The sequence below is a fragment of the Rhea pennata genome, chromosome 10 (assembly GCF_028389875.1).
Source record: "Rhea pennata isolate bPtePen1 chromosome 10, bPtePen1.pri, whole genome shotgun sequence".
In the NCBI taxonomy this organism is placed as follows: domain Eukaryota; kingdom Metazoa; phylum Chordata; class Aves; order Rheiformes; family Rheidae; genus Rhea; species Rhea pennata.
In genome coordinates, this window is record NC_084672.1 from 14,170,404 (window position 1) to 14,186,978 (window position 16,575).

The 16,575-nt window shown below is 38.0% G+C and overlaps 1 protein-coding gene across 1 annotated transcript in view; it reads right to left on the reverse strand.

Annotated features, from left to right (window-relative positions):
- MYO5A (myosin VA) overlaps positions 1-16,575 on the reverse strand; it is a 97,680-nt gene that overhangs the window by 22,241 nt on the left and 58,864 nt on the right. Inside the window, exons 15-25 of the mRNA XM_062584031.1 lie at positions 16,310-16,471; positions 14,016-14,113; positions 13,558-13,644; positions 13,350-13,458; positions 11,434-11,645; positions 10,290-10,446; positions 6,544-6,783; positions 5,777-6,025; positions 4,130-4,223; positions 3,117-3,265; positions 2,230-2,343 (exon numbers count right to left, since the gene is read on the reverse strand). Coding sequence (XP_062440015.1) covers positions 2,230-2,343; positions 3,117-3,265; positions 4,130-4,223; positions 5,777-6,025; positions 6,544-6,783; positions 10,290-10,446; positions 11,434-11,645; positions 13,350-13,458; positions 13,558-13,644; positions 14,016-14,113; positions 16,310-16,471 — 1,671 coding nt within the window. The remainder of the gene's footprint in view (positions 1-2,229; positions 2,344-3,116; positions 3,266-4,129; positions 4,224-5,776; positions 6,026-6,543; positions 6,784-10,289; positions 10,447-11,433; positions 11,646-13,349; positions 13,459-13,557; positions 13,645-14,015; positions 14,114-16,309; positions 16,472-16,575) is intronic.

The window sequence follows — 16,575 nt, forward strand, 5'->3', positions numbered from 1 at the left end:
AGACAGTAGGTCTACAATTAAACATACCTTTTTTTCTTACTTGTTTAGAGGGGGAAAGGAGAAAAACATCTGTGGTTAGACTTGCTTGAAAAACAACTGCAGAGAGAAGCTAAGTTTTTTCTTTTTCAATTATTTCTATTGCAAGTTCTTTAGCTACAGAAAAATCTCTATGCTGATCATAGATTTAGACCCATGATTAAGCAAGGCAATTCAGAGGGATGTGAAATAAAAAGGTACTAGAAGATATATTTTATGCCTTTTCCTTCTATTATGCTAATTAAACAGACTGTACTGAGATTAATCCACTAGCTTTCTCAGTATTTTCTGGGCAAGGACGAGCATTTATAATCTGAAAGTGCATCAGAAATTGTTCATCAGCCATTTTGTACTTTATGTAGCAAGAAGATTAAAGCATTTACTGTGAAGTGCACCATAAAATTTTGAAGCCCAGAAAAGGACCTAGAAAATTAATATTAACAACTGTAGCAGACAAGCAAGCACAGCCATTTCCACCTCATCTGCTTTCAGAGCTGAAGGGAGAGTCATAAACTACAACAACATTTTAGGGGGAAAAAACCCACACACCAAACAAACAAAAAACAGACACTGAGGTATTTCACTTTAGTGTTTTGGAATAAAGTATCCTCTACTTTTTTTGTATGGTTTTGTATTGTTAATCTATAGTCAAACTAGAGTTTGAAATTTTATGGGATTAAATGAATACAGATTTAATCTTCCTGGTGCTGCATTTACACATACTCTTATGCAGGTTACCTCTTTCATTTATATTCTAAAAAAAAAAAAAAACCCCAAACTGTTACAAGCATGATTTTGGCTCTAGGACATCAAATAAGTAAGTCTATTAGCCAAGGGCAAAGACAACATTTGGCTCATATGTGAAATTCAATCACACGCAGTTGCACTTCCTTTTCTTGACAACCCATAAAGATAAGGATCTCTTTGTGAAACACTTCTACAAGGTGAAAAAATATAAGTGGAAAGGCATGAACACTATAAAAGAGTCTGCCTAGAATATAACTTCAGTATGAATGTGTCACAGTAGTTGAATCCTTGATAGAAAAACATTTTCTGTAGAAAATTTTAAAACAGTAATGACAGTAAATAAAATGCAAATACAGCATTACTAACCAGGACAGAGAACAAATGGGTAAGCTGTGTGACTGATCACAATTAAAAGTGAAGTAAGATTAAAACAAACAAACAAACTCCCCCAAACCCCAACACTCCAGTATGCACAGGGAAAGCTAAGCAAGCTGCCAAGCACAGTCAGACCATTAATATGATGGTTCTCTAATGTGTTAACAGTCCTAGTTTCTGTGTGACTATGTGGGAGGGGTTAAAAGGGGAAGGTATCCTCAAAATATTTGGAAAATAGGTTAGAGTTACATCATAATTATTCATGATTATTATTCATTATCTGAAATAAGAGAGAGTAATCTTTCTTAAAAAAAAAAAAAGTAACCTGGCATTTCTATCACTGCACATGCAAAGGGACAGTACACTGTCTATTCTTTCACATGAAATAGAGAAAGAAAAAAAAAATCAACATTAGGGTCTCAACTCTGATAGGCAACTGACTCTATGCAAACGGTTCGCACTACACCTTTCAAAACAGACCTTTAGGGATGAGGAAGACTTAAAAGAATTGACATGTTCTCTGCAGACTGTCACTCACATATATGAGAACTCCACTGTGGTCTTTCCTTGAACTCCTGCAGCAGCTCTACTAAACTGATAACACACCAGTGCCATAGTCTCTGTGGCTGTTTTTCCATCTGGGCATGTGGCTACTAAGTAGGTGGCTAACCACTCTATCAGTTTTAACCCTTAAATATAATACTCCTAGAAGTCTCTTGTTTTTTTCTGAATTGCCACTTTTGGACAAAAAGGTGATTTTGCTTTAAATTGTGTCAGGCATCTGACAGATACAAATCAGTTGGATGGCCAAGCATCTAGTCTACACTGACTATGTTAGAGAGAAACTCTAAGCATCCTTTCACAAAGTCTTTTTACAGAGGACAACCAACTATACACTAAACTTTTCATAAAGGAAATAGAACAAGGATGGACTGAAGCACTAGATTTCTCAATATAAATATCTGGTATTCAAAAACACACACAAAAGGAGATGGGAATTAGCTCAAGCATTAATCAATGAAAAATTGTGGGGGTTTTTGTTTGTTTTTTTTGATTTTTTTTTAATGTTACCTCCATCCTCAGTGGTAAGTCTTCTGCCTCTGTGATCTCAGAGCTGAAAGTATATTCAGACTCATTGCTACTGTGAGTCGAATCTGTTCTTTTGTGTCCAGGCTTGGGGATGTTCTGGAGTAAAAAAAATGAAATAAATCAATACTACTATATGTTTTTCCTACAATTGTTTGTTCACAATCTATAATTTAGCTTGTAATATCCGCTGTTATTTCATAGCTTGCACAATTTACAAGAAAAGGTTTGTGATTCTGGTCTCTCATGCTGCCAGAAGCCTGTGAGATACAGTTCACAATCAAATATATGGAGACAGGTCAGCTCCTCCTCCACTGAGTACTTGCTGTTGAATGCAGAAGCAAGCAACTATGCAGCATTTTGTGGGAAAAAAAAAAGCTCTGTTTACATGGAAAGAACAGATAGGGTAGGAAAGCAGAGGCAGCAGTTGTCCGGAACTACAGACACTGCAGTGAGGAGTATTGGAATATTTATTCCTCTTGCCACATAAAAATAGCCTTAGAATTGCTGAAAATTTAACAGTGGCCAAATGTAATACAAAAGACTCCAGTACGCATCAATAACTTTAGGGTAAAATGAATACAGAAGGTATGCGGATTACCACTAGCCAAGTCACAGCAGAACTTTAATCTTCTTCCACAAAATTGAAAACAAAAGATTATTCAACTACAAATTTTAAATGGTTTTGATAGCATCCTGTGTTTTTACTGAGCTAATCTAATTAACCAGTACTTCAAAAACAAAGTTTGTTTTCAGATACAGGTAACTTACCACACAGCTAAGTGCCAAATCAGGTCTTACATTATACCACTAGATTCTACTAAAACATGCTCATGAGCAGCTTTTCATTTCTCAGATCTTTATCCACTTACCACCATTAAGTTCATTTCATCCTTGAGATCATCGTAACGTTCTTCTAAGCGGCTGAACTCATTCAGCAGGTTCTGATACCGTAACCTTTCATCATTCAGATCTAGCTCCAATTGTTTTGTTTCCTCCATGAACTTCTTCTCCATCGTCTCTGCAACAGAGAAGAGGAAGCCAAAGTGAGAACTCCATCTCTGCCTCATCTGCGGTGCATCTGTTCTGTGGTTACAGGTGGTGTACGCACACCAGGAACATAACAGGCTGAAAGAGGTCTGCCATTTGAAACTGGTGTGTAGTATTTATCCTTCTGTAGGTAAAGATATGGTTAAACACACAAAGGACCAAAGACTTATTGTGGTAACCACAAAAGGGTTCATAGAAGGCTTTAGTGAAGCTAGCTATTCTTCTGATGTGTTGCATTAATAATTCCAGAGGATAGGAAGAAGGAGCACTTGCCCAATGCTGTATTACAGACAAAGCAAATGTGAAACGATCTATGCCTCAGGCACACTGTTCCCCCTCATCCCAGCTGCCTCCTACACACCCTTCACATCCACAGCTACAGTCTTCTGCCTGCTGACTAGGTGGCAGTAGCACTACCTGCTGCAGCAGCTGGGAGGGCTCGGAAATTCTGGCTCATATTTAGAGCCTTCTAAAGACATAAGAGACTAGGAACACGAGTGTCTGCCTGACCATGCAGTACAACATTTGCTTCCACAGTTAGTAGATCACATCAGAAGAATCACACTGTAGTAAGTTCACCGTATTAAACAAAAGAGCCTTAAAGTAAAACATTTCGTAACAGCAACCCTTATCGGGAAGACCCCAAGCCTTAAGACTTTCTGGAAATTCAAATAGTAAATAATTGTGATGCAGGTAAGTTCTTAATTCAAAGAAATTAAATCATTAAACTATAAAGGAATATAAACTACAGCAGATTAGTGAAATCTAGCCAAAAGAGTGTTACTTTACAAGGCATAATCAAGCATAAATCAAGAGTGAAGAGAACAAAACCAACCTGTTATTTCCCTTGCCTGGTCATGGATGCGACGATTCAGCTCCTCCTTTTCTGTTTTCAGTAATGTGTTCTGCTCTTTCAGTTCTGATACAAGCTACAAAGATTAAAAAAAAAAAATTCAACTGTCATCAGAATGCACTTAATCTTCCACCACTAGCCCTAACAACAACAGCACCCTTGTTGTAAGAGTTCAAATACTTAGACTTTTTTTAAACAGTTCCTCAGAGAATGAATCTAGTAACCTAAGTCATGACATTGTCATTTCTCAAATTACATTTATGCATGCCCCACTGCAGATTATCCCACACATTCTATATCCCATTTCTGATCAGATGTGAAACAGACCACTCCATTGTACCATAATGTTTTCCAGTAAAATTCCCAAAGATATAATTTATTCCTTAAAGTAGAAATATTCATAAAATAGGAACAAATTCAGTAGTTCTGTCATGTAATTCCATTGCTTTTGATAACATTGTAAACTAACATCTTGCCCATGCACAAAAGTTGAATCACTTTAACCATGCTAAGGTTTGTCAGGTCCTTATTTGCCTTGTTTATGGTCACCACACACTCAGCATGCTTGGTCAACTAATATTTTTCCTTATGCTCATCTAACCTGGAATTGTATCATTGCAGCATAGCATAATGAAAGCACTCATCTTCCTGTATTCAAAACTGGTACTGTATCAGCACGTAATTGTGACAAGAAAACAACTTGTTTGATATGCCCATGGTTAAGGCAAAGACAAGGATTGGTCAAAACCTACTGAACTAGTCTGAACACACACATACACACACGTGTGTGTGTGTGTGTGTGTGTGTGTGTGTGTGTGTGTGTGTTTTCAGTAGATTAATTGGTCAAATGAGGTAAGATATAAATAGGCACCTTTGAATACTGCATATGAGACAGACTTCTGAAATCTACACAATTTTGTTCTCTAGATAGGTAAAAGGATTTCTTTGTATGAGCACTCTGTCTCTGAGTGAGCTTGCATACTTGGATTTGCAAATATTTTCAGTATTAAAACCTGAATAAATGTAATATCTATATTTATATATGAAATACAGATTTAATATATTCCTCTAGCATAGCTGCAGTTACTTAGATACTAAGCCTATTTAGTGTTGTACAGGTATAGCATTACTTAAAAATATTGTAAAAATATCAGCCACACAACTGAAGGAGATAAGGCCTTTGTAAATTTTCTCATCCAGAGCACCCAGAAATATGAGTAAATGAGAGCACTTGCTTTATTTCTGCGCTTTGCAGTAACATACCTCCTGTCTGACATCAGCTATGTCAGACATCAGCTAACGTTATGTAGGAAAATGTTACAGGTCAAAGATCTGTGACACGGACAAGCAGGGAAGCAGTAAGGGGACTGTTCTTAAGGGTTCTGAGATCTGTCTAAAGTGACAGTACACTAAGCCTTCTTTTAGGGATGCTTCACTGAAACACTGCACATTGCAGCCTGTGCTGCATTCTCCTGCAGGAACAACAAAGGAGAAAGAAAGGGACCATCTCAAACCCTAAACAAGATTTCAAACTCCATTAATAAGATGTCAACAACAGTGAAATAAAAGGGATTGCAGAAAAAAAGAGATTATGCCTAACTCTATAGCAACTGGGGCCCGCACACTTGCCTGCTCAGTTTCCTGTTTGTATTTGTCTGCCCACTCCTCGATGGTCTTCTTCTCAGATTGAGTTTGGTGCAGCTCCTTCCGAAGCTTGGTGATCTCCTCCTGAAGGCTGAGGACACGGTTGGTTGCATTCTTAGCCTCCTCCTCACTCAGCCGAAGCCTTTCCACATCACTCCGCAGCCTCTCTGTCTCTGTACTGTACGTGATCTCCAGGCTACTCAGCTTCTCCAGCAGAGATTTGTACTCTTTGTTCTTTGCAAAAACACAGACATAGCAGCAGCTGAAAATGTTCTGGATTATGGGAGCTTTCTATTTGCCTACAGAATATACCCAGATGAGGAGCAAAAGAGCAGTTTCCCCATTTCCCTTCAGTCTGTTTTTGTAGAATTGCTTAAAGAGGTGACAGAACAGTCCAGTCTCTAAGCCTGCACATTAATGTCCTGAACTGAAATCAGACAGAAAGCCCATATACATCCAATATGATCAGCCCACCTTCCCCTTAAAACAAAACAACTGAAGTGCTTCAGAATAAATACCGAAGTTAAAGGAGCAGATGTTTTCTCTCAGTGTTTGTGAGATACATAAATGGATGTTCCATTTCAGTACTACTGTGGTCTCTCTGTCTCATCTATCAGTGTTCTTCAGCAAGGAAGAAAAAAATGATCTCTTACAACGAAAATTCAGTGCATTTTTTCAGTGAATGCCCACAATATTACTGAGGAAGACAGCACAAGACTTCCAAGCATCTCCCCTGAGGAGGAAGCCCTTACCTGCTCATCAATTTTGCGTTGCAGCTGCATGATCTTGTTCTCCAAGCCAATGTGAAGCTTCTTGTAGCGTTCCACAGACCGGGCCTCTATCTTCAGTTTTTTTAGCTCCCTCTTGGCCATCATGCGCCGGTAACAGCATTGCAAGTAAACAATTGCCTCCAAGGTCCTCTGGTAACGCACTCGAGCTAGCCAGCCTCTTACATGTTTCTGAATAATAACAGACTTGTGCTCCCGAAGCATCTACAGTTAAGAAAAAACAGCACAAGGGACATCAGAGTTGCAAGGTACACCTGCTCAATCAAGCAGATTTCATAATGAGAGGTGTATAAGATGATGTAGCTAGAGATATCTCAGTCTGAAAATAAAAAATGCTGTTGAAGTAACAGGAAATGAATATGTAATGGATTTAAAAAAGTGAAAAGGAAAAGAGGACAGGGATAAGGAAGATGACTATGAAGGAACTAGATGAAAAACATATAAAGGAGGAACCAGGGACATATTGAAAAACTGGACATTCCTTTCTGTTGATGTCAGATCCAGGCTAATTACAAAACTAAATGGTACCTATTGGTAAGATTACAAAATACAATTCAGATGATGACTTAAGTGATGGGTGTTTTTACTTGTTTTTTTTTAACTGTATCTTTTATCTTGAAACTTCTTAAAAACATTGACATGCAGCATAAGTTTCATCTATACACAGTTTAAAACTATGTTAGAATCTAGAGTACATTAGAGCAGCTGCTAAAAAAACAGCTGTAGTCTAGCTGAGTAGACTAAAAGTTCCATTTCACTTTCCATTTTTTCCCTTTTTTGAAATTCCTTAGACTAGCCTGCATAGAAAAATAATCTTCTTTCTATTGCTTCTAATAAGAAATTTTACATTGTATTAATTCCGACCTATTTCATGGGGGAAACTTCACCCATAACTTTGAGGTGAAAAAAATTCTTTTAATCATTTTTCAAGAACAGCAGTAAACAATGCCAGCAATTTTTGTCAATATGACAGCCAGAGATTTCCACTAGGAAGATTCTGCTACTTGGTTTTGGATCCTTCCCTCACCAATGCTATCAGAGATCCCCCAAGGTCTGAAGGACCTGAATTCCCATGGACCACAGTTATACTCACAGAGCATGCCCAAACCCACAAGACTTCCACAACTCAGAGAACTTTGGAGTTCACCTAATAAAGCTTCTGCAAACTAAGCAGTTTTGTCCGAAGATTAAAACTACTTAAGATTTTACGTTACTTCCTCGATTTGATAATTTAAAGATCATATGCAGTTTACATTCTTACACTGATTTACAATGAAGCTGATAAAGCAAAGCAGTAGTCTAAGAAAAATTTCTCTTAGACTTCATAGCAAACTGAAATGTGTTATAAGTGTTACACTTTCAGATCAATGAAACAAACAGCTCAATGGTGAAGTGGCATGATTATAAGATATACAAACTTTCTCCCTTTATTTTTAAAGAAAAGTTGAGGAACTGAAATAACAGCACTAGATTAAATAACACGCTTAGGTAAAGAAAAAGATCTATTAAAAGTACAGAAGGTCAAAAGTCAAAGTCCTTCTGAGTGTATGGCATGTAGTTAGCTTTCCTGACTCGTTTCCCTTCTTACATGTTTACTGGAGTAGTTCTTCCAGTTACTTGCAGATGCCTTAATAACCCAAATACAATTTGTTTTCAACAGCACTTTCACCTCAAGCCTGAAAGCAACAAGTCACATAAAATACCTCCATTCTGTAGGGATGGTCCTCATCTGCCTGTGAATTCTTACACACGTGTAATCCAATGGTGAAACAGTATACTCCAAAGTAAAGATGAGAATATCAGAAAATTTACTTAATTTACAAGATATTTCCCTAGAGAGTTTATGTAAAAGCTGTGGCGAACTCAACTCCTTGTTGGACTGACAAACATATCACAATGTCTCAGGCAGCAGCTTTCCCCAGGACGGATGAAATAGATGATTCAACCATTTTAAATTCCTTGCATTAGTCATGTGACAGTAACACATGCCTTCTGCTATAAAAACAACAACAGATACCTTTCACAACTCTAATGAGCAACACGTGTACCATACATTACTTACAGAGTCATAGTTCAACCCAAGTGTACTGCCATGGGATAGCCTTTCAGGTTTGCTCAGTTGAAATAGTCGTGAATTTCAGAACCACCACGTCAATCTTAGTATGGCAGAACTTGTGTTTCTTTCTACAGCCATCCTTGTATCTTAGTTTTAATAAAATTCCACCTTCTGAGGACAATTAATACACACTCCATCTGCATTACCAGAATTTCATGTTTTACTACAGTTAATAATTTGTTGCTCTACGGGGATATTCCCTGACAGGCAAGTCCAACTGCCTCTTGCAATGACCTGCCTAGAAATCTGCCATCTCTATTAAAAGGGAATTTAACAGGTTTTTAAGCACTCTGCTACAGAACAGATGCTGTGTATACCACTCACATGACTAATCTCAGGCATACAGAATCAACTCCCAGGTTCCCAAGGATGGCCCCCATTCCACATATTGAGGTGATCTATCTCTCAGTTTAACGTGAAGTTTATTCCTTTCTGTAGATCAGCTGAACCAAGTCTGTCAGATTACTGCTAAAAGCATCTTATATCTTCTAACTACATAAAATATGGTTTATAACACTGAAAATGCTAAAAATTCTAATAAAAAGGCAAACACATACCTATAAAAAATACAGACAAGCCAAGCACAGGGAGCAAAATTTACTCCCTAGAAGTCGAGTTTGGTTTTTTTTCCAGTTAATGTATGTTAAGATGTCGTGTAGACATGTACATATATGACTAACTTTAAAACAAACAACCATGTGGAACATGAGCACTAATTAACTTTGGGGTTATATATCTTTCTTATCTGTTTAAAAAAAAAAAAACGGAACTCTTGGAAACCTTTTAGTGAAATATAAGCTGACTTTTGAATCTAGTTCTATCCAATTCTCATAGACAGAAGAGCCATGAAAAACGCTGATATTTTATGGTCTAACCATTTGAACCATAATTTGGTTTCCAGTCCAGTAACCACTGAAGAATAAATTCTAATTTCTCAAAGGAATTTTTTTAAAACAAGCATTGTCAGGAAAATGTTATCAACACCACCAGGACAGGACTGTATCAATTTCACTGCAAATGAACCCAAAATTATTAACATATAAAACCCCCAAACATGCTAAAGTTTTAATCTCCTATTTTTACAAGTATCTGCTTACTAACATTAATCTCATTCAGTATGTACTATCAGTCCTTCCACCATTTCAAAAAACTACTGAAATTAGGGATGAAATTGGAAGAGCAGCATATCTACGCCAATGCGAACAACATTAATTTGGATTCATGAAGGCATAGTCACACGAACAGATCTTCAGTGTTTATTTTAAAGGCCTCAGCGTTCTATATAATGAATGAAAAAACTTTCTGAAGAGAAGTGGTATAAATCCCTGCTAGATACTCTGCTGACTGTATAGTCCAGATGCATTCAGGTTAGATGACAAGTGAGTATCTCTAGAATGTCCAGTTCTCTGACTGCAGTATCAGTTCTAACTCCCAGGTGCTGTGCCTCATCCATGCTTTGGCGTCTCGTTTGTGCATCATGCATAACAATGTGCACACACACATTTCAGATTCTCCGGGGGATACCACAGAGCAGCTTCGTTCTGAAGGTAGGAATGAAACTTAAGTGTAGTAGTAACACATTAGGATTTCTTACCATTTGGTATTTGTTCCTGGCCACGTAACCTCTTAAGAGAGCCTGAAGAGCAATAGTGGCAGCTCGCATGCATTGGTATCTTTTGCGGACAACATACATGCGCTGGAACTTCTGAATAGTGATGGCAGCCCGTGTTCTCCGTAGAAACTTGGCATAGCTAATCAAGAAAAAGATTATAGATTATACCTGCAATTATTTTCCAATTCCTGAACATTGTTTTACATCTTATAGCTCTACTCTCTTAAGAGCTGCATATTCTACTTCAGTTTCTTCCTAATGTCATCAGTGGTATAGCATATTCACTTACCATTCGACGATATGGCAACATGACAGAATAACAAGTGAACAGAAACCACGCAAGTTTTTCAAAGCGTTTTCATTTCCTCTGAGAACTGTGCTATAGAACTGACAGATAAATTCAGCTTCATCTCTCACCACCTTTTCTCCAGCTTTAAAGCTATTTCCCCTATGCCACCTTCCAGATTTCCCCTCCTGATTGCTAGCTATTTAAAATGTTTGTTCTCTCAACAAGAGAATTGCACAGTATCTTGACACTGCTTCCCAAAGTAGCTTCTTACAGCTCTTGTAACCTCCTTGCCTTTGAATGATACTACCCACCCTCCTACTCTTTTTCTGGGCCCATCTACGGCCATCCCTCAGTCATCAATCCAAAGGAGTGATTCTAGTGGATCTACCTTCCCTCACAGCTGCACCTTGCATGAGCAACGGCTTCTCCAGCAGTACAGACTGACCAAACTGGGAGCGCTAGTGGAAGCTGAGCAATAAGAATTCAGCCAAGCCTTACAGCTTCAAAAACAATGAACAACTAACATAGCATTTAGAAACCTATGACTTGTGCTTACTTCCTTACTTGCAGACGTATCTCCTAACAGTCCTTTTATTCTACTCCAACTAACACCACACTGTTCTAAGCATCATGCAGCCAGAAAGTTACCATCCTCCTATGAAGGTCAGAAATAGGCAGGAGAGATATACTCATTATATTCCTTTTCCTTCATTTCTCAGGAAATAATTTCCTCTCAGCCAGTACAGGAAGGAGAGAGCAAATGCATCACACTTAAATGTCCTACTTAAAGGGATCTGAATTGAGGCTAGTGTGGGTTTTCCCAAGAGTATTGCTTACCATCGTGCTTGGTACCCTCTGACATATCTCTGAATGGTGATGGCAGCCTTCCTCATACGCATGTACTTCTTTCGCATCAGCCAGCCTCGGATTGTCTTTTGGATGCGGATACAGGCAGCTCTCAACTTATCTGCCCTTATTTTTTCCAGATAGGCTACTTGACCAGCCCGGAAAAATATTTTTGTCTTACCAAACTGGTACTTATCCTTGTCCTATTTTCAGAGGTAAAAAGATGATCAGTAACAGGATTAAATGTTAGTGGATTAAAAAAGAAAAAAGGCATGAAGGCTAAATGAAAGTACAGTTAGTAGATAGGTAAAATGATCTGTTTAATACTTCTAATAAATCTAAACTTAAATTAGCTAGTGGAGGCAAGTATTTAGTTCTACTATTTGTATGTGTCTCTTAAATAAATACAATAAGGCTACATACAGGGCCTTATGGAATAAAACATCAGGATTTCTCTTAGGCAAGAGTGCCACAAAGTTTGTAAGAAACTTGGAGAGTAGGAAAGGTGAAGAGGCCTGAGGATGAAAGCAATATAGATAGTGTACATTTGCAATTCCTCTCCATCTCTGAGTGGTCAGACAACTACATTATAAAAATGAGACAGCTAGAGCTTCAAATATGTACTTGTCATTTACTGTGCTAAGGACTAAGCCAGAACATTTGAACACATTTGAACTTTCAGAACTAAAACAGCAAGAGAACAGTATTCTATTTCTAGATGGTTGTAATACTTCTAGGAGGAAAATACTGAAAATACATATAAAGAAAGATAAGATAACAAAAAGAAAAGTCTGTTGATTATTTGATGCCAAGTTGAAAAGAATGGCAAAGAGCTACAGCTTAGAATATACTTGGTATTTCATGGTGTTCACATACATACATACATACATACACACACACATACATATACATATGTAGATAGGTAGGTAGGTATAAGTACACACACTTACACACACACACTGAATTTGTATTAAAAAAAATCAGTTAAGTTCAATCATAGACACAGAATGAAAAAATCCAACCCCCCAAAACCCTACATAGTATTTTCTTTTTCTTTTCATAAACTTCCTCACACTAGCTTTGCATCTCAGTAAGGTAGACTTTCTTGCTTTTAAACCTTCAGTAAACTTTGTTTCTTTCTCTTCCTAACCTATACCCCTGACTAAGTCCCAATTAACCACTTTCTACGTGAGAAATGAACAGAACTGTCTCTTTGGAGCCTGCCTTCCCCTCTCTGTTCCTCAGGCCTCAAGAAATGGGCAAATCCCAAGGAACCACATGAGTTCAGGTACAACTCCAATGTTTTTGATGGCATAGCCTGCAAATACAGGGCTGCAATAGGAGAGAGGAGGTAAAGCAAAAGCCTCATAAGGTATGAGAAAGGCCCCTGGGGCTAAACAGGCAGGCAATGGTGAAAAAGTTTGACTTTAACATAGGAGCTGAGAAGAGGAGAGTAAGAGACTCAAAAACACATACCCAGACAGAAACAGCGCCACATCAGAAAGCCTCCAGATAACCTTCAGAGTTAATATACCCTACTGTTAATCAAAGTAATGCTCACCCTCAACCCACCCACATTTTAAATCACTGCCTTCCTTTCCTCTGATACACTAGTAAATTCAAACCACATTCTTTCTACAGTAATACTGGAGCTATACTCCTAAGAGAGCCTATTTTATTTTTTTATAGTAAGAACTGCTTGTCCTTAGTAAGAGCCAAGTTCTACAGCTTCAAAAGAACAACGAATAACTAACACAGCATTTAGAAAACCTATGACTTCTTGTGCTTACATTGGTTGTTCAGTAGTTTTATAAAATACTAAGACAGTGTAATTATTTACAAGCTAGTAAGAGGAAGCTATCTTTATCCCTTCAGATTCCAAAGATTTTAAGCACAGAGTCTAGTACCAGAATCAGCTTCTCCAAGACATTTTTACATGTCTGTTTTCGATCACTAAGGACATCTCTCTGCTTCATCAGAACACGGTAACGACTGAAGAACTCCTGGTATGTCCACCTGTGCCATGAAACAGAGTCAGGGTCAGTCCAAATAGTGAAAACCTCTCTCAATAAAAATAACTGCTGCTGAAAGTAATCTAAAAAAAAGCAAATATACCTTGAGGGAAAGCCAGCTGCACTTATTCGGATGGTTTCCAGGACACCACATGCTCTAAGCTGCTGTACTGCCCGCTTTTCATCAAATCTATTTAAGAATAAAAAGAGTCCATCAGCAGACTTTTGAGGAAAGCAGATTCCAATCAAAGTATGCAGATGTCAGCTGAACTCAAGGAGTACAACCTATCAGTCAAATTCAAAATAGGAAACAATGAGGTTGCAGATATTTTTCCTCCTAATAGAAAATATACACCTCAGAAAGTACTTGCCCCTCTGTTCAACCCAAAACATCTCCTCTAAGTACATGTACACGCACAGTAAGTATATAACAACAGAAATGAGACATACCACTTTACTCCTGAGTGAGCAATGGCTAGCAGAGCGTGATCCTCCAAGCACTTGGTCCATTCCCCACTAGTTGAAGAAGCCTACATGAACCACATACATGACCCAACTTACGTGAATGGAAACTTGAAGTCATTCGGCTTAATACAACGCACATAGTGCGGAGTTGTAGCATTGAGGGTTTCCATCAGCAGATGAAGTGAGTTTCGAAACTGTAAGAAAAAAGGAGGAAAATTATCTGGCAATAACCTGAATGAGCTCAGCCATGTTTGAAATAATCTCAGAAAGGGGATCTAGGGATACTTGCTTATTTGTCATAGTGCTTGAGGTAATAAACAAATATTACAGCTTCACATACCATCTTTGAGTGAACTGGGTTACAGAGAGACTTCTAAATGTTAACCTTTATGGGAGTAAAACTACCCTATAGGCATGTGATAAATTACAAAAAAGTTATTTTCAGCTTTTGACTGTCTCATTTACCCCACTCTTTGTCTAATCCATCTCACCATGACTAAACTTCATGGCAAATTAAACAGTCCTTTAATTTTAAGTCCATTTTAAATCAAATTTAAAATTAGGAGAATGGTAAAAAAAAAAATTACCAATTTCTTGTAGAATATGTAAGTAGAATATGAAAAAACCAAACTCACTTTTGTATTAGTCTCTTTAAAATATATGAAAAAATATACAGAATGGATCAACAGCAATAGTATGAAAGTATCCCCTACATCTCATCTCAGTTTCAGTCTGACAACAAAACTGCTAAAGCCTCTACCATCCTCAAGATATGGTCTGTCTGCAAAATCAGAAATAAGGCTCAAATTAAAAAGTTAATTGGATTCTCTTGTATGAACTGCAGAAAAGTAGTACTTGCAGTCCATGCCACTAATATATGCCAAAACTTTGCATTCAGTAGCATGAATAACCATTCCTATTTCCACCCATAGCTTGGCACAGCTTGTTTGGGGGAGATTCCAGAAAAGGTTATGAATATCCAAGCTCAAACATTCTATGAATCTCATTTAGCAGTCTGACTAGAGCATGACATTGGACACATACGTTGTGCTAATATCTTTGGCCAATAATCATCCCAAGCCAGGATGGACAAGGGTCAGACGATTTTGTAGTTTTTATTAGGACTTTCAGAATATAAGAGATGTGGCCAGTTCATCTTCAAGATTTGGCAGGGGACTTGGACACAAAGAGCTTATGCTCTCTGGGAGTGAAGGTTCCTTGCAGTCCACATGTATTTTGGTGCAATAAGGACAGGTCCTGTAATACTTGGCTGCAACTCTGGCATTTTGTCAACAACTCTTAACTCCATGACTTTTTTTCTTTATTGCTGGACTCTGTGATCATTCTGCTTTCCAAGTATTCGGCTGACACTAGATTTTGAATAGAAGCTATCCACATCACATAGAACAAATCATCTTTTCCACACGGAGAGATGGCAGAAGCAGTGACAAATTGATTGGGTTTGTGACTCTCTTCTCTTTTGAAATCATTTGCTTTTTCTACAGCGGTAACACAGGTCTCCTACATCTGTATCTGTGATCACAGATTCTTTGTAGATACACTACTATCTTATAGACTTCAGAAACTATGCTGACCTTGAAGGCTTTTTACCATGACTGACCCAAAGCTATAGCCCTGCCTCTCTATCGAGCCTCTCCTGTCTTACCCAGGTCTAGACATTACTGTGTTACCAGTTTGTATGGTATACAGCTACACTTCCAGGCTTTTCTACAATAGCATAAGAAGTTATCTGTGTAGGCCTCCAAGAAGCTCCAGGCAAAACAGGAGCAACTGCTCACTAGTGAAGTGGTTCAAGCTGGTATGCAGATAAAAAATGAGCTCCAAACTCTCAAAAAAGTTACCCTTGGCTCCTGTGTATAGTTCAAGGAACAATCTATCATCTGTAAAGCACTAACTGGAAATATGACAATCCTGAGAAAATACTTATTAAATCTGATTTTTTTAGGTGGAAAGTAACAAGGAAAAATGAGTTCCCCAGCCATACTGATCTGGATAGTATTATTTTAATTCTGGCACATCTGCATGGATATTTTATGATCAGCCCATTGATAATTAGAGCCAAATTTTCTGGGGACTGAACTACTTTTGACTCACTAAGATTTTAAAGCTGTTCAGCATCCAGCATGCTAAACCTGTTTTGAAAAATGTGAGCTTCTATTTTGCCATCATAATGAGAACTGAGCTCTCAAAAATTCTTACCTAAAATGTATTAGTAGTTATGGTATATCTGCTCCAAACTTAAGCCATAAGCAACTGCAGCTGTCTCACAATCACAAGGGATTACAAGAAGCAGCAGTAAACCCTAAGACCTATCAGACATTAGCTGAAGGAAGAGATGATATTTAATAGAGTTACATCTCCAAACTCACCTGATGTCCCACAGTTTTCTTATGTTCCTTGCTGGTTTGACCCGGCCTGGTCTTGGCTGGTTTTACAACAGTTCGAGACAATGGCACACGGCCTGAGGGGGTTGCTGACGTGGGACTGAGGACCTTCTCCTCATCCTGGAATAACTCCGGTAGCAGCTTAAACTGGTGTAATAGTAGAAAAAATATGACAGCTAAGAATCCAGCAAGTGATTCCACCCTTTTGTATTTAAGACGTTAGAATTCAAGCTCAGTTCTCTAAGCACTGT